Consider the following 27,795-nt stretch of genomic DNA (forward strand, 5'->3'; position numbering starts at 1 on the left):
TTTTTGTAAAAGGCAACATTTTATTCAATCAAAAATAAAACATCTCTTAAATCTAACGCTGATTATCACATTGAATACCTGCTATATTTTAACCATTTCGAAAATTTCAAATATACTTTTTCCTCACGACTAATTCAGGGAAGAATTGTGCACACAACATATTTTAGCATTTCTAAGTTAGATGAAATGGTCAATATTAAACCATTTAGTGCACAAAACACCGCCTTTAGTCCGTGATAACTTAATGGTATGTGTAGAAGAAAAGAGATATTATAATTAAATTTACTACCAGGATTGTTAAAAAAAAAATACTTCAATAAAAAAAACGAAACAAAGTTTCCCACCTTTTGTACAAAGTACACAGACTATCAAGAGTCTCGTCAAAACTTATCTTTAATAACAATATTAATAGTAATAATAATAATAATGACACACTTTCACACAGACGTGTACTATGCGTAATAGACAATAAAATAAAGAATCATCCATTGGAAACTAACATTTGTATCCATCATAAAAATATGGCTTTAAAACCCCCTCAGTCAGAATCAGTAGCTTCACCTTGAGATGTAAGATAATAATTATACACCGCCACATTATCACTGGACTTCGCTGGAACGTGGAGCCCCCTGCCGTTCCCCTTTCACCCCCTCGCCTTGTCCTGTTACAACAGTACGGTTTACAGTTTCATTACCGTTCTGTAGTTCTGTGTCGGTATAATAGTACTGCCAGAAAAATACATACTATTTTTAGTTAACCTAGTTTTTTCTCATTGATTTTTCATTATTATACTAATCACTTATCAGCATCACAGCATACCTTTACATCAATCTATAATACTGAAAAATAAATCGTTGTTTATTTATTAATAATAATATCCTGGTGATGATTGTTTTGCACACCGTAGCAACGCGATGTGGTGACGTCATTGAAATCAGATCCAGAGATAATGTACCCGGGTAGTAGATTTTAATAGAATCAGTGCCCTTCAAACTGAAGCACAAATTGCATACTACCAAATTTGTAATACATACTAATAATATGTCAACACTGCTGCCGCTAAATACCTAAATAGTGTGGACGTCTAGTCGCTAAAATATGCACAAAAATAGAATATATACTATGCTGATGTACAGCCATTTATCTACACCCATGCTTTAAATCCTCTATTAAAGATTCTAAAACAGTAAGCTTATTGCCAACATTTAAACACCAAATGTCCTTATAACCATTAAATCATCCAAACGAGTGTTGTAATGAAATTCAGTACAACATTACAACACTCGTTTGGATGATGTAATGATTGCTAGGACTGGCCTTTTTTAATGTTAGCAGTAAGGTAACTGTTTTAGAATCTTTTAAAGAGGGTTCATATTATGGGTGTAGATAAAGTCTTGTATGCAACTGTTGATAATTAGGTATTGAAACACTCATGTGATACTATTATCACCATAAACCCACATTCGTGTTTTAATACCCCTTATGTGTGATAAGGGGTATTGCATTAATAATTATTACAGCTAAGGTATTTAAACAAGAAAAAAAATAACAATGGCAAGTCAATACAAAAGACGTGCAACTGATTTGTGTACGTGACATGCCCAAATACAAGTACCTGTAGACTGCGCGGGCAGGAGAGGGACGCCGCTCCCCTTCATACCAGACAGAGCAACTATGGGGTGGGTACCCCATAGTTGCTCTGTCTAGTTGCCGAGTTGACTAATTGTATTTATTACACAGATAATAGTTCATGTTCCTGTTCTATCCATCATCACAGATAACGCGAGTTGAATGCAGAGTTCAGGAATGCGATAGTGCTGTGACCTAATTATAATTAATGACCATGATCATGAGTGTGTTGATAAATTTAAAAAATACTTTAAGTATACCATTTTACACTAGATTAAAAATGATGAAAAAAATAACTGATAACTGACAAGGACGGAACAGCACTACAAAGAGGATGTAAACACTACGTAAAACCAGGCGGGTGTGCCTTAGTAAAAATTTAAATTTAATTTAGTGTGAAACGCGCAGTCATTAGACATAAGTTTGAAATAGTAGTAATTACAGTATCGCGATTGCCCACGAAGTATAATCCGGCTAAGTTTGAAAGCGAACAGTTGCTTAAAACGTAGTGGATCTCCTTTTTTTACAAGATTATAGCCGTCATCTGTCAATCTGTCAACGACTGCACGTTTCATACAATCGAGTGAATCGCTTTTTTCTTAGAGAGTTTCACTCGGGCCCCGACTGCATTCAACTCGCGCGATATCTGTAGGTAGCGTCCTGCGACGGAGCTCCAAAGCCGAAAGGAATAGTAACATAAACTTATTCTCATAGTTAAACTAATATTCTATCTAGTCTTAGCTGGAGTCGTTTGGGCTTCGGAGTGGATATCACAGTGACGGAGACTCGATCGCCGAGTTTAGGCGACATGTTCGCCAAGTTGCTGGTGTGTATGAGTCCGTTGTCGCCCACGCCGCAGTCTACGAAACAGCCGAACGGTACAACGTTTCGTACAACGCCTGTGGATATCGTTTTCTTCGATTAACACAATTGAAGTTAAACAAATATTATGGGATTATTAATATTATTTACTAATATTGGTTTTATGTTGGTTTTCTCATCAATATGGTCACGATTAACACAATTATTATTAAAATTAATATCATTATCATACAAAAAATTTTTGATCTGGCCGCGTGCCCGTGTTGGAAGGGTCATCATTATCTTAATAATGAAATAGCGTGAAGAACGTTTGTTAGCTACGAATGACATGTAGCCTAACACCCACTTATCGGGACACGGGCTAAGAATAATATATAATCAACCAAATGAAAACTCCTTAAGCTGTACACAAAATACAATTACACTATCCACGTAAACAATAACATCATCCACGTAAACATGAATTATCTAAATGTGTTAATAGAATGAAAACTACTGGTCCAAACTGTGAATTATTTATGGGACTAAATGGCAACTATTCCGCATCAATCTAAAAGAAGAATCACGTAAATCGGTTCATAAATCTCAGCGTAAGCGGTGTGCAAACATAAAAAAATCCAATCGAATGGAGAGCCACATCCTTTTTAAAGTCGGTTAAAAAAGAAGAAAACACTGTCAGTAAATTTTGCCAAAAAGCCTCTATCTACAGCATATACCACTTTCAAACTATGACAAATACTATCTTGACTCATTTCAACCATTGTCCCCCTGAAAACATGCTTTGGAAAGGTCAGTCAGTAAATTTTGCCGAAAACCCTCTGTCTACAGCAAATACCACTTTCGGGGCAACAAATAGCGCTTAAGTTCATAATGACAAATACTATCTTGACTCATTTCAACCGTAGTCCCCCTGAAAACGTGCTCTGAAATGGTCACAAATCGTAGGGTTTACTAAAATGATATTAAAAATGTAACTTTCACGTAAAATCTAATGTAAAAACAGTTACAATAACACGCGTTTTGATGCTCAGAGTACCTAAAGAAAAGTTCTAATCTACAATCTCACCAGTCAACTGTGTACCGCTAGCCAACTGTTCACTTTTCTGCACTGCCATCGAGTAAACCGGCCGGCAGAATGTTATGACGTTATCCTCGTAGGACTTCTGCCTGAACGCTGTCAGTATCAGCTCCAGTGTGCTGACGTCACAGTCCAGGTCCTTACTCAGCGACACCATGTCGATATTAATCGTCTTGCTCTCGACAATGTGCGGGAAGTTTGGCTGCGTCAGTTGTTTTATGTCTACTCCGATTTTTTTAGCAAATCTGCAATTAAATTATCTCAATAAAATAAAGGCAAAGGAAAAAGAGTTTTGAACTTTTTTACTACCATTTGGTAGGTATACTCATCCAGTTTCGAATTCTGCGGAACTCACCGGTTAATAAGGGTAAATAAATATTCTTTCGAAGTTTATCATACAAAAAACCATTAACCACAGTTAAAATTATAAACCGATTTGAAGCCTGGGCAATACTAATAACTATATTATATAAAAACAAATATAAATCCACGGAAAATCCAAAATTCTGAGCGGCAATTTGATATATTTTGAAATAAAATGTTAAGTCTTATTAGCACGGTAATTTCACTAGCTACAGCGCCATTCAATCCGATACACAAACAGTGCTTGGCGCCAGAAAAGGACCCGGCTGTGGTACCCGTCTACTGTGCAAGAAACTTAACAACATTCAATATATTCAAACTTCATCATCATTTCAGCCGGAAGACGCACACTGCTGCAGAAAAGCCTCCCCCAAAGATCTCTACGAAGACTACATGTTACAAGAATTGCCAAATTAAACAAGGAGAGCAATCGTCCCCGTGCTGTCATCGTAAAGCTTCGTAGTCAGCGACACCGCGATGAATTGTTGGCTGCGGTGACACGATTCAACAAGAAGAACAAAGATTGTAAGCTCAACACCGAGCATCTTGGACTCGGAGGACGTCGAGAGCCCGTATTCGTATCTGAACACCTAACGCCTACAAATAAACATCTACATGCCGCAGCCCGAAAGATAGCCAAGGAGGCTGGGTTCATGTTTGTGTGGATACGGGATGAAAGAATACTTGCAAGGAAAAACGAGCAAAGTCATGCTATTCATTTTAAAGACAACGAAAGCGTGAAACTATTGATTTAGTTTAGCTAAGTTGTTTATAGTAGTTAATAGAAAATCTTACCAAAATGGCTCTAAATATTTATTATCAGAATGTGCGGGGTTTAAGAACCAAAACAGAGGATGTTTTTACAAATATTCTGATTAACAACTACAACGTAATTGTATTTACTGAAGTGTGGCTCAATAGTCATGTAACGAGTTCGGAATTTATAGATAAGCGTTATACCGTTTATAGGAGAGATCGATTGTGTACAGAAAGTACTAAAAAAGACGGAGGGGGAGTGTTGATCGCTGTTTCTAATCATATTCCTTCTTCTAGTCATTCAAACTGGGGGAGCGATGCAGAGGACCTATGAGTCTCAATTGATATAAAAACAAATAACGTTGTCACCAAAATACTAATTTGTGTAGTATACCTTCCTCCACCAGTGAAGCTGGAAAGCCTTACTCGATTTTTAGAGCACACTAACGATATTTTAGACAAAACAGACTAAGTTATAATATTGGGTGACTTCAACTTGGGCTTTGTTGGTTGGTCTCGCAATTTAGATGGTGGTTCATGCAGTGCATCTAATTATAGTTCACCACAGAGTATAGCACTCACTGACTTCATGGCACTAAATAATATTATGCAAATGAACCCAGTCTCAAACGAAGATGGCAGAGTTCTGGATCTTGTTCTAACCAACTGTGTTACCTTAAAAGATTCTAACTCCTTAAATATTAAGTAAAATTGACCGAAAGCATCCTCCCTTATTAATTACTGTACCGGAACTAATACCACACTTTCTTAAACCAGCACAAAATCCACGACACAACTTTTTAAAGCGAACTATGATCTAATCTTAGCTCACCTGAAGGAAATTAATTGGTCACAACAGTTCGATAAGTGCCAAAACGTTAACAAGATGACAACTGTATTTTATCGTATTTTAAATAATACCGTGGAAACATACGTCCCTGTTTCAAAGCCAAAAAAAGCAGGTTCCCTTGATGGTTTAGTAAGTCTCTGATAAGAATAATCTTGGAAAAAGAAAGTAAGAGAAAAAATTATATGAAATACAAAAACCCACGCGATAGGTTGGAGTATGAATTACTCCGTGAGCGTAGTAAAAAAATAATAGACGCATGCCTACACAATTATATAAAACGGATCGAGGGTAATATTATCAGGAATCCTAAATGTTTCTGGAACTATATTAAGGATAGACGAGGTGGTCAAACTACTATACCTGCCGAAGTGACCCTTGATGAGGTAACTGCTAACACTGGTACAACAATTGCAGAATTATTTGCTAAAAAATTTTCATCAGTGTTTAGTAACGTAGCATTACCTGATAGTCTAGAGTCCGCAGCGCATGGTCTGCCATTTTTGAATGTAATAAAATTCAGTGAACGTGAAATTAAACGTGCCATTAAAAATCTAGACAGTTTCAAAGGTGCCGGCCCAGATGAGATCCCTCCCGTATTTGTAAAGCGCTGCGGCCCTACTCTTGCTCTGCCACTGTCACTCCTTTTCAACAAGTCTTTACATGACGGGGTATTTCCTGAATTGTGGAAAAAAGCTAAGATCGTTCCAGTGTACAAAAAAGGTGACAATAAAGACGTCAAAAACTATCGTCCTATATCTCACTGGTTCGCAGCAAATTAGAATTTGCGTCAGTTGTGTGGAGTCCCCAATACGCAGCACCTTCTCAACGTTTAGAGAGACTACAAAGATCCTTTACTAGATGCTTGGCATATCATAGTTCCGGCATCTTTCATAAGGCCACCTACGACCAGCGGCTGAAACACTTTAAAATGTTGTCACTCTACAATCGCCGCATAATACTGGATCTAACATTCCTCAAAAAGCTGGTATCAGGACAGACAGTGTGCAGTGAATTGCTAGATAAAATAAATTTCAAAATCCCGCACAGTTATCCACGAAATCCGATTACTAACATACTTGTGGAACCAGTAAGTAGGACAAATGCCCTTAAACATTCTCCATTATCAAGGATGTGTTCTGAGTACAATCGATTTTCCGCGTCCATAAAAGATTTTGATATTTTTCATGACACAGTGACAAGTCTGAAAAAAAAACTAACCGCACATTTCTGTTTGTAAATAATAATAATATGTTAGTTGATATACATACAAACTATTTCTTCGTTATATTGTATCTATTATTGTTAGTAATCTGCTTAAAATCCTTGTTAAATTTGTAGGTCGAACTATATTTTGTATTTTAATTAATGTCTTGCAATGAGAGTGGTGTATGCACCAGTAACTGGCATTCATACCAGATTATAAACCTATAAGACCATAATTATTTTTAATGTTTTGTATGTAATGCTGTTGGTGTGTCAATAAATAAATAAATAAACGAAGACCGGTCCTGCGCTGCCTTCATCCATACTATTCCGGCGATCTTGATGACCAGATCATTGGTCCATCTTGTGCCTACCAATACTGCGTCTTCCAGTACGTGGTTGCCATTCGAGGAGTTTGCTGCTCCAAAGGCCAACTTGTGCCCTGCCCACTGCCACTTCAGCTTCGCAATCATTTGGGCTATGTTGGCGACTTTAGTTCTCCTACGGATCTCCTCATTTCTAATTCGATCTCAATGAAGAATGGGTATGCGAAATCGGCTATATGTATATAAATACACTGGTATTTGTTTCATTTCAAAATACCAATTAGTTTAGATTTTAAACACATCTAGAGTTTCCATAAATATAAGCCGCTGTGTGACGTCACAGGTCACTCCTTTATTTCCTCATTTAGTGGTTTTGCTTTTACGTTACATAAATTAGACATTTCAAACAATATTTGCATAATCTTCTAGTGACCCGTACCGGAGCGGGGAAAGTACTGTGTGAGTGTTGACTTATGACGTCACACGTAGCGAGCAACGGCCAGTCGAAACTCGCGCCATGCGCATTTTAGTTAACAATTCCATATCTCGGAAACTAATTGAATTATCGAAATAATTACCCAATTTTTATATTTTCAATAGAGAATACGAAAAGCTAAACATCAAAATGAGTGAACATTCTTCGATCAAAATTTAAACTTACAATTTGGCAACCTTATAGCTCTCTGGATGTATAATAGTAGTGTCCAAGGGCTCTGTTCCTCCGAGCACCTTCAAAAAGCCCACACACTGCTGGTAAGTTATTTTACCGATTCCAGACACCTTTAGTATTTCCGCTCTATTCTGGAATGTGCTATTTGCTTCTCGGTATGCTATTATCTTCTTTGCCCTTCCGTCGTTAAGGCCCGATATGCGTCTGAAAAATTATTATTTATTTAAAAAGTCCAATGAAGTAATTCCTCGTTCGTTCCACACTAGACCTACTAGTTTAGTTTATGGCCACTGTGCAACATATGTATAAAATTATTCAACCATCAATCGCTAAAATCAAAAAACTTGCCACAGAAACGATTTCCCGGACTCCTGTTTAAATGGTTAATTGACAAAAATAACCATATATGTATAGTGTTAAGTTTTTTTTATTTTATTTTAAGTAAACGTTTTTTTTATGGAATAGGAGGACAAACGAGCGTACGGGTCACCTGTTGTTAAGTGATCACCGCCGCCCACATTCTCTTGCAACACCAGAGGAATCACAGGAGCGTTGAGCGTTTTAACATACTAATTTAAATAAGCCGAATAGAAGACAATAATAAATTTAAGATCTATAAACTATACTGTATTCGACGCAATAAATAGATTACATTTCCTTTTACTATGATAGGTACGGTAGGTATTACAAAAATAACGCAAATTAAAAATTTATCTAATAAAAATATGCATATATTCCTTATTGTCTAAAATATTAATATTTACCTCAGCATAGCCTGTGACGCAGTGTTGATGTCAACCCCAACCAAACTCACAATCTTCTCTACACCACTGTCAAGGGCTGTCTCCAACATCTTAGGAGGAATGTCGTGCTGATACAAGCCCACTCCTAAGTTTTTCGGATCTACCTAATATTAAAACAAGTTTGTTATAATAATTCTTAATCGCCTTGACTCAGATAATTATTCGTTTGTAAATATTTACACGACATTCGTCGACCAAATTGGGCATTTTGAGAAAAGGAAAGATCCGAAAGCACGCGGAACCGGCGAGCATGTGTTAGAGAGTAATGAATATAGGAAGGAGGAAGCGCGTGAGTATTATAAGGAGAGAGATGTGTGTGAGTGTGTGTGTGTTTGTATCACTTACATCACGCTATTCCTATGCTAGAGTCTAACGGACAGAGAACTTTTTACATTAAAAACGCGTGTTGAGGATGCGACAGGCCGCCATCTTAGTGACGAAGAAATCACCAATCAAATACCATTCATTTCATTACTGACCCCTTATCATAATAAAATATACATCGCTTTGGCTCAATCAGTGATCACCTACTACATCCCGGTATGGGGCGGTGCAACTAAAATAAGCCTCTTAGAATTGGAAAGAGCTCAAAGATCACATCTCAAGGTCATGTACTTCAAACCTTTAAGATTTCCAACTGATTCACTCTATTTGACTTGTAATCTTTTGACAATTTGGAATCTTTATGTTCTTAACATCATTTCAGCCGTCCACAGGTCACTTCCGCTAGATCACGCCAAATTGATCAGTAGAAGAAATGATGTAGCAGATACCATTACTGTTCGCACTACTTTTGCTGAACGACACTTTAGCTGTCAATCAGTGTTCTTATATAATAAAATTAATCGTGTCCTAAATATAAATCCTATGACATTACATCTTTGCAGAAAATCTTTAAATAATTGGCTAACTTGTCTTGCTTATGATGAAGTGGAAAATCTTCTGATCAGACTGACATGATAAACACACGCATTGTATAGATGGACCCAATCAAAGGTCCAATTCAAACCCACATCCACACACTCACTCACTCACTCACTCACACACACACACACACACACACACACACACACACACACACACACACACACACACACACACACACACACACAATTGATTGTAAATTGTAAAATTTGGTTTTTAATCATTTCTGTTTATTTCTATATTGTTTACTAAATACAATATATCTGATAAGGAAGTTGCGGGATATTCCCAATACAAGTGTCCTAAGACAACTTACTGGGGAAGTCTCAACCACTAAAAAATGTATATGTAATCTTTGAAATAAACGAAATTTAATATTTATTTTTATTTATTTATCATTATAAGGTGCAAAATAGATTGAAACTTTATAGGTCATAGTTTTTCTAGTTTCAGTACTACCGTGCGCGTCATCAGTCATCACCCTCGGCGCACCCCCCGCTCCCAGCCTGTCACGCCGCAAATTCATTACGTTACGTGCAATGGCGGAACTTTACCGCGAACTCACTACACTCACCCCGTTAGAGGACCTCCGAATGGTCGAAAAGTATAGTTCGGTACCAATACCCAAGAATCGCGAGTAAAGACTATTTAAATTAATAAAACACAAATTAATGATTACTATTCATTGACATACTATAAACAAATAAACTCTCAAAAATAGTCATAAAACGTCAGAGCGGCGTTGTATATTACGTAATCATTAGCTTATACATTAAAACATTCATTCAAATTAACATCTTATTTCGTGTTCAAAGTCTCAATAGACTATAGTGTATACTATATACGCTCATAAGCTCATTGATTATGGTGCAAAATGCGCGAAAGAGACCGACGCGAACACGAGGCTAGAACATTTTGTTTTAGCAATTGAAATGTAATTATTTATTTATTTATTTACTTATTTATTTATTTACGACACGCCACAAGTTAGGATTTCATCCCCACCATCTGGATGTGTGGCGGTCCTCCACAGTGCGGTTTTCAAGGAGCTTTCTCCCTCGTACTATAAAGCTGTGGAATGAGCTTCCTTGTGCGGTGTTTCCGGGACGATACGACATGGGTACCTTCAAAAAAAGCGCGTACACCTTCCTTAAAGGCCGGCAACGCTCTTGTGATTCCTCTGGTGTTGCAAGAGAATGTGGGTGGCGGTGATCACTTAACACCAGGTTTGTTCTCCTATTCCATAAAAAAAAAATGCAAAATGAAGTTAGTTACACGATTTTGTTAATTTAAAGGGAACAGGGTACTTTACTTGAAATACGTAGTCCATTCTTTTTACGTTTGGATATGCCGTTATTTGAACAGTATATTCCCACTGAAGACTTTGTCATTGCGTGGCGTTGTATTCAAAGCGCGGTCGTAACACAACTGAACGTAAACTCTGCCTAATAGATGCGTATGCAGAGTTTTCCATCAGATTGTGATTGTGAGTCTAGTTGTTTATTTTACGTCAAAGTTACTAGTTCAATATGTAACTTACTTTGATAAGTTCTCCCAATGGATCCAGTACTCTCCTGGCGATTGATAAAGCTGATATCAAATTAGGGTCCATGTTTGGGTGTTCCTGAAATACTTATAACATGGTAATAATTTATGAATGGTACCCAATTTTAAAAAGTGAGGCAAAGAACAGGCAAAAACCTTAGTGACTCTGAGAAATCTACTAACACTCCAGGAGTATTTTGAACTTCAAGAACGAGCTAGGCTGGCATGGAATGACTGGCTAAAACTGCACGCAAAGGTGAGTAGTTTGCTTGCGGAGACAGGAGCCCCTCTACCAATACCAAAAGTAAAGAGGGAGGCAAAGCTTTTTATTAATATGACTATCGAGGATGTACACAAATCTCTTGTATCAACATCTGTTGGCAAGTAACATACTGGTCCACACACCTAAAGAGAGAGCCTATCTTCTGGGCATTATTTTTTTCCCCAACCTGACTCTTAACGACAACGGAAAGACAGCCTGAAGTACATATTTTCAGACAGAAAACTGATCGAAAAGCTCTGTTTTCTTTGGATGTAAAGATATCGACAGGTCAGGATGGAATTTCTACGATTATGCTTAACATAACCAATAAAATAAATAAAAACATACCTTCTGAGCCTCTTTACTGATAGAGTAAATAGACGCGCCTTGTTCAGGAACTATTATGACAGGTATAACAGCACTAATACCGTGATTTCTTAACCATGCTTCAGTTTCACGACACGCCGTCCCATTCCCCAGACCAATTAATTCTACACTGAAAAAAATATATGTTTCAGCATTACAACGAATTGAGGGTAGTACTGAAAAATAATAAATTTCAGACCAAGTATTTTTTTTTTATGTCAATCATTAACGGACGAGCAAGTATTTAATTTGATAAAGATATAATTATAACAAGTACTTCAAGAATAATTTGAATTCAGAAAACTTCACATAAGAGAGTCGATAAGCGCAATTAACTTTACCCAGAGGTTCTTATATACCATAACTTATTGCGTAGAATATTATCGTTCAGATTTCCAGAACATTTATTTTGCCCTTTTGCATTTAAATTCAAATATTTTTATTCAAAATAGGATGTTGATCGCTTATTGAAAGTGAAAAAGTACCACTCATTCCAAAATGAATGCCTCAGACCTGAGAAGAACGGGCGCAACAAACTCAGCGGGCTTTTTTTTCATCGAAAAAATATGTTTACACAGTAATATTGTACAATTAAACTTATTATTTAATAGCCTGAGGGCGGTCACGCCATTCCCTATCTGTGGTATCATTAAGAAAGTCATGTTATAGTAACCTTTACCACACAATCGTTCTTTAACAATTTTTTGAATAACGTAATACTTTTGTTTTGAAAATTTCTGGGATCTTGTTGATAAAGGATATACATCGCCCCACAAAAGACTTACTAACTCGACTTAGGCATTATAAGTTTATGACTGTTCCTGATGTTAACTAGTTTCTAGCAAAATCACTTATGCACCTATGAACATACATTACATTATCAAGAATATATTGAGAAGCAACAATCAAGATGTTAATTTCTTTGAATTTTGCTCTCAATAATTATTTAGGACCTAGGTTATAAATAGCGCGAATAGCCCTCTTCTGCAGCACAAATATTGTATTATTTTTTTTTTTTTAATTTATTTAGTGGCACGGGATGCAAGTCCATAGGCCAAACTTATTACTAAGATAACAAAGTTAAATTTTTCCTATAGTATTTACAATAAATTTGTACAATGGCTTGTATAACGATAAATTACACAAAATGTCTTGTAAAGTGGAAGGTGTCGTTTGCATTTTCTTCTTATCATCCAATGTTATATTTTGAATGTCTGCTGCTAAAATTAAACGATGAAAGTTATACTGTTGACAATTCATGACCATATGTTCTAAATCAGCTGTGTTATCTGTTGTACAGTGTTTACATTTACTCTCTGATTCTGGTATTATCTTCAGTTTTGCTAGGTGTGCCGGGGTTCTACAATGACCAAATCTCAATCGGTTTATAGTGGTAATAAAATTTCTATTATTGACATTCTTGTGTTTGTGATACCATGGTAAAAGCGGCGGGGTCTCTTGTATTTTAGTGTACCATTTTCCTTTTTCTCTGCTAATAAGTGTCCAATAACTGTGCCACAACTCTCTCAACTTTGTTTGTAATGTTTCATGATAGTCTGTATAAGGAACTTTTAATACTTTGCTGTGATCTTCATCGAATTCACCTCGGGTTGCTTTATCCACCACTTCATACCAGAAATACCACTGTGGGAAGGTACCCACTTAAATGTAACAGATTTGCCACTATTCTTTAACTCTAATATAATTTTAGTAATATCAAATAAAATATAATTACAACATTGCTTACTTGACATATTGTCCAGAGCTATAATACAGCTTAAGCTATCAGAAACAATTAAAAAGTTTCTACTATTTACATCCTTTATGTACAATAAAGCTTTATAAATTGCATAGCACTCAGCCGTAAATATGCTGCATGTGGGATCAATCTTATAACATTTTGTTTTATTTATTTGAGAGTCATAATAAGCTGAGGTGACATTTCCTGCAACCTTTGAACCATCTGTATATAATTTGTAAAAAAGTTGTTGTCTATTTACAAAGCTTAAGAATTCTGACTGATTTCTAACTATTTCAAAAAGATCATTACTCATACATCTAAAATCAATATTATACAAAGATTTCATTTTACATGAATATACATTTATACATAAAGATTTTAAATTTAATATTAAGTTCATTATGTCTGGGATATGATCAAATATCAATTGAGTAGCATTAATGGAAAGATTAGACAGCAAACTCTGAGGAAAATCCTCTTTGGGTAGAATTCTATCTAAAACAAATTTATTGTTATTAGCTAATAACTTAAGGCCAAACTTATTGGCAATCTGTAACCTTCTCAATTTTAGAGGAAAAATGCCAGATTCTGCCTCCATTGCATTTATTGGAGTGGAGCACATAGCTCCTGTTATAATCCTGAGAGCCTTATTCTGGATAGAATCTAACTTCCTGAGGTAAGTAATATTCGTATTCATGTATGCTAAGGTACTGTAGTCAAAGTGGCTTCTAACAATGCTTTTGTACAGCATGGACAATATTTTAGGGTCAGAACCCCAGTGTACACCTGCCAAAGAACGCATAATGTTAAGTCCTTTAGAAGATTTTTTAATGATATTATTAATATGAGACTCAAACTTCAGTTTGGTATCCAACCAAATTCCCAAAAACTTCTTTTCATTCAACCAAACCAATGGATTACCATTAAAATATATTAGAGGAGTATCTTGTATATTACCCATTTTTTTACTGAAAACCATTGCACCACTTTTATTTACATTAATATCTAGTTTTAAGTCACTATAAAATCTATGGATTTGGTCAAGTGAATTATTCAAGCATTGTACCGCACTATTTACATTCTTACTAACACTATACACAACTATGTCATCAGCAAACAAGAGACACTTAGCAGATGAATTTGTTAAATATCTGTTAATTTGAGATGTATACAAGTTGTACAATAAGGGTGAGATAGTAGATCCCTGCATTATTCCTTTATAAATAAGCCTAGGTCCATGTAAAACATTATTGAATTTAATGAACATTGTACGCTCATACAGAAATCTGAATAACCATTTACAAACTTTGCCAGGTATTCCAATGGCTGTGAGAATCTCAATTAACACTAAAGGGTTAACATTATCAAATGCTCCATTAACATCAAGAAAGGCGCAAACTGTATGGGAATGGTTATGAAATGAGTTTTTGATGTCTGAAATTAAGGATGTAAAGCTTTCTGTGGCACTTCTAGCTCTACGAAAACCAAACTGCTCTTTAGGTATGATGTTATTTCTTTCACTATAATGTTCTAGTCTAAACTTTAACATGCATTCAAATAATTTTCCTATACATGACGATAATGAAATGGGCCTGTATGAGTTGCAATCATTTGCTGGTTTATCAGGTTTAATTATAGGGATAACACACTGTGTTTTCCATGAATCGGGGATAATTTCTGACAGCCATAAGTGGTTATATATTTTTAATAAGATAGTTAAAGCATTAGGGTGAAGGTTCTTGATTTGTATGTTATGCCATCAAGACCTGGTGTGGTGTCTTTCCTAGATTTGAGAGCAGTTTTAAACTCTTTCATAGTATAGGGTTCAGTAAGAAAGTAGCTATGAAGGTTACCAGTTGATTGAAACAGTTGATTGAACTTTTCTGTGTTTATATCTTTTTCAGGTGGAGAGATAGGTGCTAGCTTATCTAAAAAAGAAGGTCCACTCATCATTTATTGGAGCTTTTCTGTGTGAGATTCTTTTAAACCTCCGAATGTAATTCCAAATCTTGCTAACTGGTGTATACCTATTAAATGAGTCACATAATGAAGTCCAGCCTGCCTTCTTTTTCTCGGATATTAACCTTTTTTTTGTGCATCAGCTTTTTTGTATTCAATATAATTATCTATTGTTGGAAAATGTCTATAAAAGGCTAATGCATTTTTACTTTTAAATACTGCCTCAGAACACTCATTATCCCACCATGGAACCGGTTTTCTAATTTTATAAGATTTTGTATTATTTGGTTTTTTAAGTTGAGGAATACAGTCTTGTTTAATGTTGTTTAAAATGTCACAAAATTTATTGTAAAGATAAATTGAATCTTGTGATTCTAAGTTTATTTTATTGAATGCTTTTTCACTTAAAGTGTGATATTTGCACCAATCTGCCTTACTATATATAAAGTGTTCAGTGGGACTACCAATTTCATATTTTTCAATTGATGTTTGAATATCTGTTATTGTAGGATAATGGTAGCTACCCATTGGGTCATTATGTACTTTCCATTCACATAAAGGGGCTATATCAGGACTTACACATGTTATATCTATTGCAGATGGATTATGACTTATGGTACCTACTGTGGTTGGAGAACCTGTGTTAAGAATACAAAGATTGGACTCATCTAATAAATTGAAAATATCATTTCCCCTGGAGTTTGAAGAATTACAACCAAAGGCAACATGATGTCCATTAAGATCACCTGATAACATTAAGGGTTTGGGCAAGTTATCTATAATTTGCTTTAATTTCTTGCATTTAAAACGACCCCCTCTTGGAGGACTATATGCACACAGCATGGATATTTGGCCAATGTTGAGTTTTAAAATAATTGCAACTGTTTGTAAATGGTTATAGTATGGTGTTTGAATAACTTTATATTTATATGAACTCTTTATCAAAATAGCTACACCTCCATGACCATTAGGTCCGTTTTGAAGTATTATATTATAGTCTGGTATATTAAAGCAACTGTTTTCTTTCAACCATGTTTCATTTAACATACAAATGTCTATATCCTGTTAAAAAAGGAATTGTAGTAATAAAGGTTTTTTGTTTTTAACACTTTGAATATTAAACTGTGCTACTGTAATGTAATTCTTTATATTTTGATTATTTTTATTAGAGCTATGATCCATATTATAATAAATTTTTCAAGAAAATATCTCTTATTCTATTTGTTGTAAGAGCTTCATTACTAGGTGAGTTGGCTAAAGAAACTAATGATTTCACAATGGCATTGAGAATAATTTCATTGTTTGCTATTTTTTCTAATTCTGTTTTATTATTTACTGCTATAGTGTCTCTTTTATTTGATGAGTTAGTATTTACAATAGACTTAGGGTTATTTACATTTTTTTCAATGGATTTAGATTTAAGTGCTGGAAAATTTTTATCATCTAAAGTATTGCTACTTATAATAGATGCAAATGTACGGTTCTGGTTTAATATAAGTGTACGTTTTTCTTCTAATTTCTTTAATTTTATTGGACAGTCCCTTGAAATTGCTAGGTGAGCCCCTCCGCAGTTGATGCAACACATGGTATCCATTGTACATTCTTTGTATAAATGACTGCCAGCACAAGAGGAGCACATTTGTGTGCCTCGGCACACTTTGGCTGAGTGATTAAACTTAAAACACTTGAAGCATTGAATTATTGGTGGAATATATGTAAAAACTTGGTATCGAAATAGATTTAAAAATACATATTTTGCCAAAGTTGTCGAGGAAAAAGTTATAGCTAGTGTGGTCATTGGTGTTAACTTTTTATTCTCATCTTTCTTCATGAATCTTTTAACTGATATTATGTCTGCATCTGAAGTGATATTTTGATATATATATTCATTGGACATATCAGTTGGCACAAATTTGATTAAACCCACCTTCTCAACCAGGTGGGCAGGTATGAAGGCTCTATATTTATATTTTGTTAGAAAACTGTCGTATTTTAAAAATATGTTTGCTGCAGCAGCTTTTTGAAAAGTTACAGCAATTTTATATGAATTTATTCTGAATACGCTCGTTATACCTTTCACATTTTCTGTAAAGAGTTGGGTAAGTTTTATAGGGTTTTTATTACCCAACTTTTCATCGTCCGTTGATGTAACATACACGGTATAGTCACTGTATGTGACATTTTCTAGAAATAATCTAGTATAATTTCTTTTAAAGTAAATTTTATACTTATCGTTATTTCTCTCATCTCTCTCCGAAATCCGCACGTATTTTCTTTTTTTGTCCGAAGACTCCCCATCGCCATTTCCATCACTTTGAGACCCCATTCGTAGATTGGGATAATTAATTTACCAAGAAATATGAATTTTATTTATTAAGAAATTTTAAAATGACCGCCTTGTTTGACTTCCCGCCAAAAAGTCAATATTGTATTAATATCAGCAGTGTTGCCCCATAGCAATATACCATAGGACATAATACTATGGAAATAACTAAAGTAACTAATTGTGTGGTACTCTTGCTTATTTATTGCTCGAGATATTATATATCTTAATATAAAATATAAATTACGTGACACGTTGTTTGTCAGCGAATAAACGGATTTTAAAGGGGATTACTCCATGGGGCGCTGTTTGGTCCTTGAGACTTGAGAGATAAGGATAGTTTTTATTTCGATTTGGGGCCCATAATATTTTCAATATTTGTTTTGTATGGACATATTTTCTATGAGAGAATTTAGTGACGCAATTTCATTATAACAAAGGGGAGCATTTTTAACGAAATAATTCTTGATGTTTTGAAATATTATTGGCAAATTCCTATAAAACAGTATTTTTATTATAACCTACAGAACAACGTCTATCGAGGCAGCTAGTATATTATAACTATGTATACTGAAATAAAGTCCCTATTTCAATGATTTCAAATCTAAATATAATATTTTGGCAATAGCACCCTAGTACCGGGTGGTCGAACTCATTGATCAAATTACTTGAAATAGATATTAATCACAGGCATGTCATTTATTTCAACGTGGTAGTTTTTGCCCAAATTGACTTGTAAGAAATGTTGGACAAGTAAAAGAACTTAATTTTAAACAACAATAATGAACTATTCGGTATATTTGTATTTATAACTTGTAGCCAATCATTTCATTACAAAAAAAATGTGTATTGTAATGGTGTCTTAATGCTTTTTTTATATTTATGCTATGGACCTATCTTTAATGTCAAAAATTGAATTACAATCCATTTCAACTTTACCTGTGTTTCTTCAACAACTCCTTCAACTGCCCCGCTGCAGTATCAAACTTGTTATTTCGTAAATTTGGATATATGGTACATGCTTCTAATTTACTGCCGTTTACGTCAATAATGCCCACCTAAAATGTGTCACAGCCGACGATGACAATACAAAAAAAAAAACATATTTTGTTCTATTTTTCTTACAACTGAACGAAAACTCTGCCTAATAGACGCATAGGCAAGTTGTTTATTCTCTGCAGAGTACACATATACCCGACAACAAAGACTACATCTATAAATGCACTCTATGTTATAAATGTATCAAATCAAACATATAGACATAACTAGTCAAATAAACATATATTGACAACCTTCATCAGATCCAGACCAGTGGGAGGCTCCTCTGCACAGGTTGCCGGCTAGATTAAGGGTACCACAACTGCGCCTATTTCTGCCGTGAAATAATTTATACGCATTACTGTGTTTCGATCTGAAGGGCGCCGTAACTAGTGGTATTACTGAGCAAATAAGACTTAACATTTTATGTCTCAAGGTGACGAGCGCAATTGTAGTGCCGCTCAGAATTATAGGGTTTTCCAAAATCCCGAGCGGCACATCATTGTATTGGGCTGGCCGTATCAATTCTCGTCTCATCTCTTACTGTCATAAAAAAATTATATTATAATGAGTGTACCAAAATTAATAAAAATATATTAAAATACCTTGCAGCCAGCTTTGAATCCAGGATCAAGACCACAAATCCTTCTATTTTTAATTGGTTCTGTAAGTAAATACTTCTCTAAATTCGATGTGAATGTTTTGATTGCTTCTTTCTGGGCTGCAGTTGTAAGATCAGAGCGGACTTGCCTTGAAAGCCATGGCTTAATAAGTCGATTGTATGCATCACCAAGACCTTTCCGTACCCAGTGGCTGCTTTTCCATAGTGTCAGACAAAATCTAAAATACAGAATACCATAATATAACTTTCTCATTATCATGAGCTATAAATCCAAACATTTCATGCTCAACTTAGTAAATCTGATAAACCTAATAAGCATAACCATCAAAAATATCAATTTAAAAAAAAACTGTGATTCCTGCAGTGTTGAAAGAGAATATGGTTAGTGGTAAATAACCATTAGGTAAGCTTATTTATAATAATAATAATATTGCCACACTTTTACACAAATTATCTTGCGCCAAACTAGGCATACCCTGTACTACAGGTACAAGACAACGATATACAGGGTGTCCCAAAGTTATGGGAGATGAAGGGAAAGTACCATAAATATCGAAGATAGGCTATTTTACTGAAAGAAGACTCTATGTTATTTTTAAAAGTTAGTACTTCTGCATTCAAAGATTTTCTAAAAATTACTTGCCTCGTCTGGGAATCGAACCGACTGAAATGTAAAAAAAAATACATCCCTACTTTTATAATGCCAATCGAAAGAATGGCCAAAAACTAATAACTCTTCTTAAGTAACATTGTATTTTAAAAGAAAGGAAAAACGTAAAATGAATGTTTTACTACTTGGATTGGTACGAATGGACCGATTAGATGGCCGGCCAGATCCCCGGACCTTACACCATTAGATTTCTTCTATTGGGGATATGTGAAAGATATGCTATACAAAAAGCGATACGAGAACGTGGGCGAGTTACAAACAGAATTGTGCCATATCATATCGAGTATTCACCATAAAATGATAAGAAAATGAACAGGTAGCGGACTGATTAAAAGATTGGCGATTTGCGTAAGACAAGAGGGATCACATTTTGAGCATTTAATTAATTAATTTACAAAAAAATACCCACTTAATTGACTACTTTCTTTTAAAATACTATGTTATTTAAGAAGAGTTATTAGTTCTTGGCCATTCTTTCGATTGGCATCATAAGAGTAGGGGTGTTTTTTTTTACAGTTAAGCCGGTTCGATTCCCAGGCGAGGCAAGTAATTTTTAGAAAATCTTTGAATGCAGAATTACTAACATTTAAAAATAACATAAAGTCTTCTTTCAGTAAAATAGCATAACTTCGATATTTAAGGTACTTTCCCTTCATGCCCCATAACTTTGGGACATCCTGTATTTAATACAATATTCTTACAAAAACATACACAAATACATATAACCATCCATGACTCGGAAATAAAAATCAATATTCATCATATAAATTATTGCACCTACCGGGATGCGAACCCGGCTAGCTAGTAGTCAGGGTCACTAACCATTTGACATTCTATAAAAAAAATCTTGAATTGTTGCATTGTGGGGTAGAATTAAATTAATAGACATAATCTAAGTTAGAGTAATAATAATAAACTAACACTGATATTTTTAAACGCTATCCCTCATTTCTGTCTTCTTCTTTCTAAAATTAATGGACAATATACGAACCCGCGCCTCTCAGGTTACGTCCCAGCGCTTTTACCAACAAAGCCAAGTTGGTGCGGGTTCAAATAATAAATTTTGCTACAATACAATATTTTTATAGTTAATCCCAGAATTGAGGGATATCACTTAAAAATAACAAACTGCTTAGACTTTCAAGAGCGACATCTCATCTCTCGAAAATGGTCTTTGTTTGAGGTTCAATCACGCCTAAACCACTGATCGTATTGACATGAGACTACCACCATTCGATGCGAAATTTATCATAGATGGTTTATGGCTACTTATTTTTCGAATTCCAAAATTATTTCCTTCTAAAATTCTAAAAAGCGGACGGGAACGGCTAGTATATTATATATACAATTATCGGGGTTGAGAGTTGAGACAAAAATATATCAAGATTTACGGATCATGCGTCATGCGTATTAATGCGGTTGGCTTAGTAAGAGCGCTGAGATATAGGTCGAGGGGTGCAGGTTTGATTCCCACATCATCCATAAATTTTGCTACAAATTAAATTTGTAAACACATATAGCTTCAAATGTAGAAATGTATTATTTTTTAATATTAAACATAGTGCATTAAATTTTACCTTTCAAGCTTATTGTAATACCAATCAGGAATAAGAACTTTAACAGATAAAATCTTCTCGTCTTCTCCTCTATTAATTGCCAATGTTTGATAGCTCTTTATATGCTGCACTGGACATTTCCATTCAAAGTAAAGCTTATATGTCTCTGGATCTGATTTTGTGTCTACTTTCTTATTTTCATCGGTTTTAACCTCCTTTGTGGAACTTTTAGTTCTGGTACTTTGTAGAGTGAATCTTGTTTCCATTTTTCTAGAATACAAATGAAAATATATAGAAAATATAGTCTGTAGGACTGAACATGAGAATGTCTAAATATAAAAATTCTGATCTATGCAATAATATAAAAGGCTTCTGCATTTTTATTGTCAAAGAAGTCTGAATATCAAGTTAAGAACTTATTTTAATTAGAGCTAGAATTTTAATTTTGCATTGGCATAGCTATGGTCTGTCTCAATTGGTTGAGTGGCCAACGCGGCTCCCGGATGTGGATAGCCACATGCCATCCTTATTAAATCTTCTTTTGACTACACATCCCGATACTTACCAGGTCTCTGTCGACGCTCCTATCGGAACGTCTGACCATTGCCTAGTTAGGAGTGTAGTGCCTATCCAACGCCCACATCGCAGACCACTAGTAACCCGTCGCGATTGGCACTACAAGTCAACAGATTGGGATAGGATGCATTTTTGTTCCTACCGTTGGGGTAAGGTTTGTTTCCCTTCGGATGATCCCAGTGCCTGCGCCGTTGCAGTAGCCGATGTGATCACTACATATAACAAGCTCTATAGTATCCATCAGTGGCAGATCACAGCCCTGGTTCAATGCGTCAGTTAAAGCAGCATCTGACTGCAAAAAACAGACGTATCGAACTTGGGTTGCGGCGCTGGGCACAAATGATCCGAACTGCAAAGTTCTAAAGAGAAAATATAACCGTGTCTCCAGATTCTTTACGCGGCAATTCGCCCGTGCGATATCGAAGCACGTTGTCAAAATCGGCGAGCAGCTTTCCAGTTCTCGACTGGAACACGCAGGTTCCGGTCGTTGTCGAAAGCTGCTCTTGGTAACTTCAACCAGCCGTCCCTGCCGCCGTTGCACATGAGGAATGATACACTGGCCCATATGGCAAAAGAGAAAGCCGATCTTCTATGCGCTCTTATTGCCTCCAACTCGACTCTTGATGACAACGGAAATACACCGCCGACCATCCTGCGTGTCAGAGCTCTATGCCTGAAGTATAGTACAGACAGAAAACTGTTCGGCAAGCTCTGTTTTAGTTGGATGACGGGAACTTGTACGGGCCGGATTGCATTTCTCCAATCGTGCTTAGAACGTGTGCCGTTGTTGACGCCGGTGCTAACGCGTTTATTCCGGCACTCTTATTCAAAACGCATAGTCCCTGACTCATGGAAGTCAGCTCTTGTCCGGCAAACTACATGCCTATTATTATTACCTCCCTGCTCTCCAAAATCATGGAGAGCATAATTAACCGCCAGCTCTTGAAATACCTAGAAGGTCACCAGTTGATCAACGACCGACAGTACGGCTGTCGCCATGGTCGGTCGGCAGGCGATCTTCTAGTATACCTAACACATAGATGGGCGGCGGCTATCGAAAGCAAGCGGGAAGGACTGGCAGTTAGACTGGAGATAGCAAAGAACTTTGATAGTGTATGGCACAAGGCACTCCTCTCAAAACTTCCATCATTTGGGCTTCCCGAGAGCTTATGCAAGTGGATCTCCGGCTTCCTCACTGAGCGTAGCATTCAGGTGGTTGTCAACGGTTATTGCTCGAACCCGAAGCCCGTGAACGCTGGAGTGCCCCAAGGCTGTGTGCTATCTCTCACTCTGTTTCTTCTGCTATGCAAACGATAACACTGTTGATGTGGTGATGCCGTAAAAACGAGCCATGCAGGTCTCTCTTGGGAAATCGTTGACCAGTGCCGGGAGAAACTTGTGTCTTCTATCGAGTCCTCTCTTGAGATGGTCGCGGAATGGGGTAACTTGAACCTTGTCCAATTTAACCCCCAGAAGACTCAAGTTTGCGCGTTTACCACTAAAAAACCCCATTTGTCGTATCACCACTCTTCGACAACATATACTGGATCTGACACCAGGTGACCCATACACTTGTCTGTCCTTTCTCATGTGACCTCTTTTTCCATAAAAAAAGAGCCATATTATAAGTTAGTTAATGATTAAATCATTATGCTTATTTATTTATTATAATATTTTGTAATGCTTGTAATGACAAAATACCAAAAATATACATTAAGGAAAATATATATTATATTGATTACATACTTAATTCAACTTTTGCTCTTAAAGTTTAAACAAAATTTTAAGTAATATCTTGATAGAATATACACATTATTAGCTATCTAAAATAGTGATACTGGCTCCGAATAAGGCATTTGCTGAGCAAAAGTGGTAATCCAGACCACTTTATTACAAGACACTATAGATACACTTTATTGCATACCATACAGACTTAATAATAAAATGTTATAGATAAGATCTTAAGGAAGATACAGCCATCATTAATGTAGTGTCTTGACATCTAGTCTGAATTAAATATGTGTTAACAATCAATGTCACTCTCATTACATCAACAGTGACATATAAAGACTGCACAGCACAATGGGAACACCAGTTCCAATCGGCTATCGGGTGGGAGCAGACAAACTAGAGTGTAGTGCTACTTACTGAAGAAGAGTTGTTTCTCCAATGACCAAACATTAAAATTACTATAGTGTAAAACATTGTGAGGAATTGTGAGGTTGACCAATTGCACTGCACCAACATGTTGGACCAAAAACTACAGGCACCACATATCTTGAACCAAGTTCTGTTTCTAATCAAAATAGAGGTGCAGTATAGATTTTGTTGCCGAACCCCGTAAATACCTCTCAACCCACCAATCTTCCATGAATACCTCTCTCTATCATCCAGTTTTGTGTAGGCCTCCTTTAGATTTCAATATTTAGTCTGGTTTTGAACTAACTCCATCCAGTTTGTGCTTCATCATCACCAGCCAGAAAACGTCCCCTGCTGGACAAAGGCCTCCCCCAAACATTTCCACAACAATCAGTCCTGTGCTGCCCTCATCCAAGGTATTCCAGCGATCTTGACCAGATCGTCGGTCCATCTTGTGAGGGGCCTGCCAACACTGCGTCTTCCGGTACGTGGTCGCCATTCGAGGACTTTACTGCCCCCATTATTAGAACCCCCTGCCCCGTCACTTATGTGGCTGCTACCGTGGCCACCACGAGCGGGGCCGCCGGGGACTGGGGGCCGGGGCCTTATTGTGTCTATCATATTTTTGATAGGTGTTTGAGGGGTGTTTTCTGCCGTAATCGCCACGCTGCTGCTGGCAAGCGGGTTGGCGATCGCAGTAAGTGGTGGCCTCTTAACAAAGTATGCTGCTGCCCATCCTCCATTGTTTGTATCCCTTTGTCGCCTCTTACTACACCCACGGGAGGAGATGGGGTGGTGCTATTCTGGTGCCACGCCACACGCACTTTAGTGCTTGCAGTTTTCTTAAATTATCATTTTTCCATCACATCTGTGGTCTGCTTCTAGGTCTCTTTTTGCTCCAAGTCCTGTATTCCAGGATCTTTTAGCCCTATGAGAAATTTTTAGAGACTATGTGTCCTGCCCACTGCCACTTCAGACTAGCTACTTCTTTGATGGCTTTGGCGACTTTTCATTGCTCTCTAATTCAGATGTTTCTGTTGAGGTTTCTCAATGTAATCCGTATTTAATACCCACCTTGTTAGCATACGAGGCTTTGATATTATAAGCCACACATTGTGATTTAGCAACAAATGCTTATTGTCATCAACAAAAATAATATTATATACATTGTACATAACATAATACTTACAAATTTCTCATTTGTTCAAGAACTCTTGTATCTTTATAAATAATATCAGCTACAATGTGAGTTATATGAGACTCCACTTTTTCCACATCACATAATTCTTCATTTCCCACAGTGAGAGATTGCAAGTCTATATATTCACCATTTAAAGCACCGATAGCAACAGGTTCTAAGCCTAAATTACGAGCCCTCTCAGCCAGAGAAAGAGAATTTGATTTAAGGGGGGCATACTGAAATTTAATCAAACATTTAATAAATTTTATAGATATATGTAGGTACCATAGCAGTTTTAGAGTACCATAGAAGAAAGGTTTGAGATAGTTATTCACACTACTTACAACATAGGTCTGATTATGAGAAAATTTAAATTATTGCCTCTCGACATATCCCTTCATTCCTGGAAACTCTGATCGTGTGTGTTATGCCTCGGATCGGAGTGATTTTGGGCATACTCACAGTGTTCTGTCAATGCATATTATTTTACATACAGCTCTACAAAGCAACACTATCACCTCAAAGCTAATATACGACTGCCACCAGTATCTGACGGAGTTATGTGCAAATGGCAACCAGGTAACTCTTCAATGGGTAAAGGGTCACAGTGACTCACGCGGCAACAATGCTGCGGATTATCTGGCCAGGTAAGGCTCGGAGATGATAGCAATAGGACCAGATCCAATTGTCCCCCTCCCCTCTAGATGGCCTACAATGGTCATACGAGATACTGGACGGAAGTGAGAGGGTGTACAAGCAAAAGAGGCCCTACTCCAAGTAGACTTCAGGCTCTCTCGCAAGCTACTAAAACTTCCACGCCAAAGATAACGTAAATTAATCCACATTATAAGGGGCCACGGCCCTTTTAACAAACATCTGTTTAGTATAGGTGTCACCGACAGCCCGCTGTGCAGGGCCTGCATGGAGGCAGAAGAGACGGCCGCACACATCATTCTGGAGTGTAGGAGTGTGGCCACTTACCGGGCCAAACACCTGGGGTCACCGAGGACTCTCCCCGAGGTCATGGGTGACATCAGAGGTTTGATTAACTACCTTGAGGAGCTGGGATGGCAAGATTAGCCACCTCACCACGCAAAATAGGCGCGCCATAGTCGTCAAGTTGCGGATACTAGCCCATGATAACCTATAACCTATATTATTTTACATATTATTATTGAAACAAGCTATAAGACCATGCAAAATAAACCATATTTTAAATAAAATAAGGGTCAGAACTTGGTGAGGGTATAGTGTGCCGTACTGCTCTTTTGATTTTGGTGAATCTGAAAAATCTAGTGCCCTTGGGCACTTGCCGATATCAGAAGGATATTCTTGATAATGTTAACCCCAGGGGCAAACAAACTTATTATACCTTCTACTTTATTGAGTACGTAGTTCTTCTTCTGTTGAGAAGACTTACTATTTACATCCCTATGTATATATTATGCTATCATGTTCATAAACGTACAAAACAAATGGGTTACAGTTTCAAAAATATGTAATATAAAAACAAAACTTACCACTAAATCAAGCTCAGATAAATTTTTGGCATTTAAAATACTATTTTCAATTGCTTGTGTCAGTTTTTTAGATTTTCTCAATGCCTCTAACACTGATTTAACTTTTTTCTTAAACTGTGCAATACTTTGATAACTATCAAATATTTCTTGAAGCCTACAACACAGACATATATTAAATATTTACAACTATCATTGGACTTTAAGTAATACAATATTTTTAAGACTGAAATTAAATTTAGGAATTTACCGATCAGGCAATAAGTGATTAACTGCTTCTTTACGATATCTGGCTATAAATGGCAGCGTACATCCATCCGCTAACAAAGAGATAAATCTTAAAGCGAAGTCATGCGGTACACCTTCGATGCTTGAAAGCATATCTGCCTCATTCCACAAATGACTCTCATTTCCATTTTCAAGTTCAACACTTTCGTCATCAGATTCTACCTTTTTTTTGACTTGAACTTTCGGCTTCTTAGGCTCCTTAACATTGATTTTTCGAGATTTCTCTAATTTTTCGACAGTTTTCACCGTTTTGTGTTTTGGTGAATTATTATCTTCAAGAGCTGTATTGGCTTTTCTTTTCCGCGTTGTTGGTTTCTCCATTATTACCTATATCCTATACAGGCTTATTAAATATTAAGATTCTTATGATGTTTAAAAGTAGATAAGAAAAACTTAAATTATTATTTTTCGTGATTATTGTATGTACCAAAACAAAAAAACAATAACATCATAATTTTATAAATTGTAAAAGTTCAAATTCAAATTACAAAATCAACTGTCCAAATACTTTGAATGTTTGCTATTGTCACTTTTATCCAAATGTGATAAACTGACAAATGACAATTAACAAAATGATAAATTACAGTCT

At 36.2% G+C, this 27,795-nt stretch overlaps 1 protein-coding gene and 1 long non-coding RNA gene across 4 annotated transcripts; one reads left to right on the forward strand and one right to left on the reverse strand.

Moving 5' to 3' along the window:
• Positions 1 to 27,722, reverse strand: LOC126967531 (S1 RNA-binding domain-containing protein 1). Of its 2 annotated transcripts, XM_050812040.1 has the most exons (12): positions 27,169 to 27,719; positions 26,922 to 27,075; positions 25,411 to 25,637; positions 21,528 to 21,776; positions 19,264 to 19,498; positions 18,560 to 18,678; positions 11,580 to 11,727; positions 10,965 to 11,048; positions 8,462 to 8,604; positions 7,689 to 7,901; positions 3,518 to 3,774; positions 1 to 2,528 (listed from the first exon to the last, which is right to left on the reverse strand). In XM_050812040.1, the coding sequence occupies exons 1-12, from the start codon at positions 27,525 to 27,527 to the stop codon at positions 2,344 to 2,346; spliced, it is 2,373 nt and encodes a 790-aa protein (XP_050667997.1). In that variant the 5' UTR covers positions 27,528 to 27,719; the 3' UTR covers positions 1 to 2,343. The 2 variants fall into 2 exon arrangements, with proteins under 2 accessions (XP_050667997.1, XP_050667998.1); XM_050812041.1 differs by lacking the exons at positions 1 to 2,528; positions 3,518 to 3,774; positions 7,689 to 7,901; positions 8,462 to 8,604; positions 10,965 to 11,048 and having other exon boundaries at positions 11,585 to 11,722; positions 27,169 to 27,722.
• On the forward strand, positions 12,945 to 16,326 carry LOC126967602 (uncharacterized). 2 transcript variants are annotated; one of them, XR_007730040.1, is made up of 5 exons: positions 12,945 to 12,990; positions 13,910 to 14,014; positions 14,653 to 14,838; positions 15,243 to 15,278; positions 15,897 to 16,326. It is a non-coding gene; the product is annotated as an uncharacterized LOC126967602 (long non-coding RNA). The 2 variants fall into 2 exon arrangements; XR_007730041.1 differs by lacking the exon at positions 15,243 to 15,278.
• Positions 27,723 to 27,795: the final 73 nt, after the last annotated feature.

The sequence above is a fragment of the Leptidea sinapis genome, chromosome 13 (genome assembly GCF_905404315.1).
Source record: "Leptidea sinapis chromosome 13, ilLepSina1.1, whole genome shotgun sequence".
In the NCBI taxonomy this organism is placed as follows: domain Eukaryota; kingdom Metazoa; phylum Arthropoda; class Insecta; order Lepidoptera; family Pieridae; genus Leptidea; species Leptidea sinapis.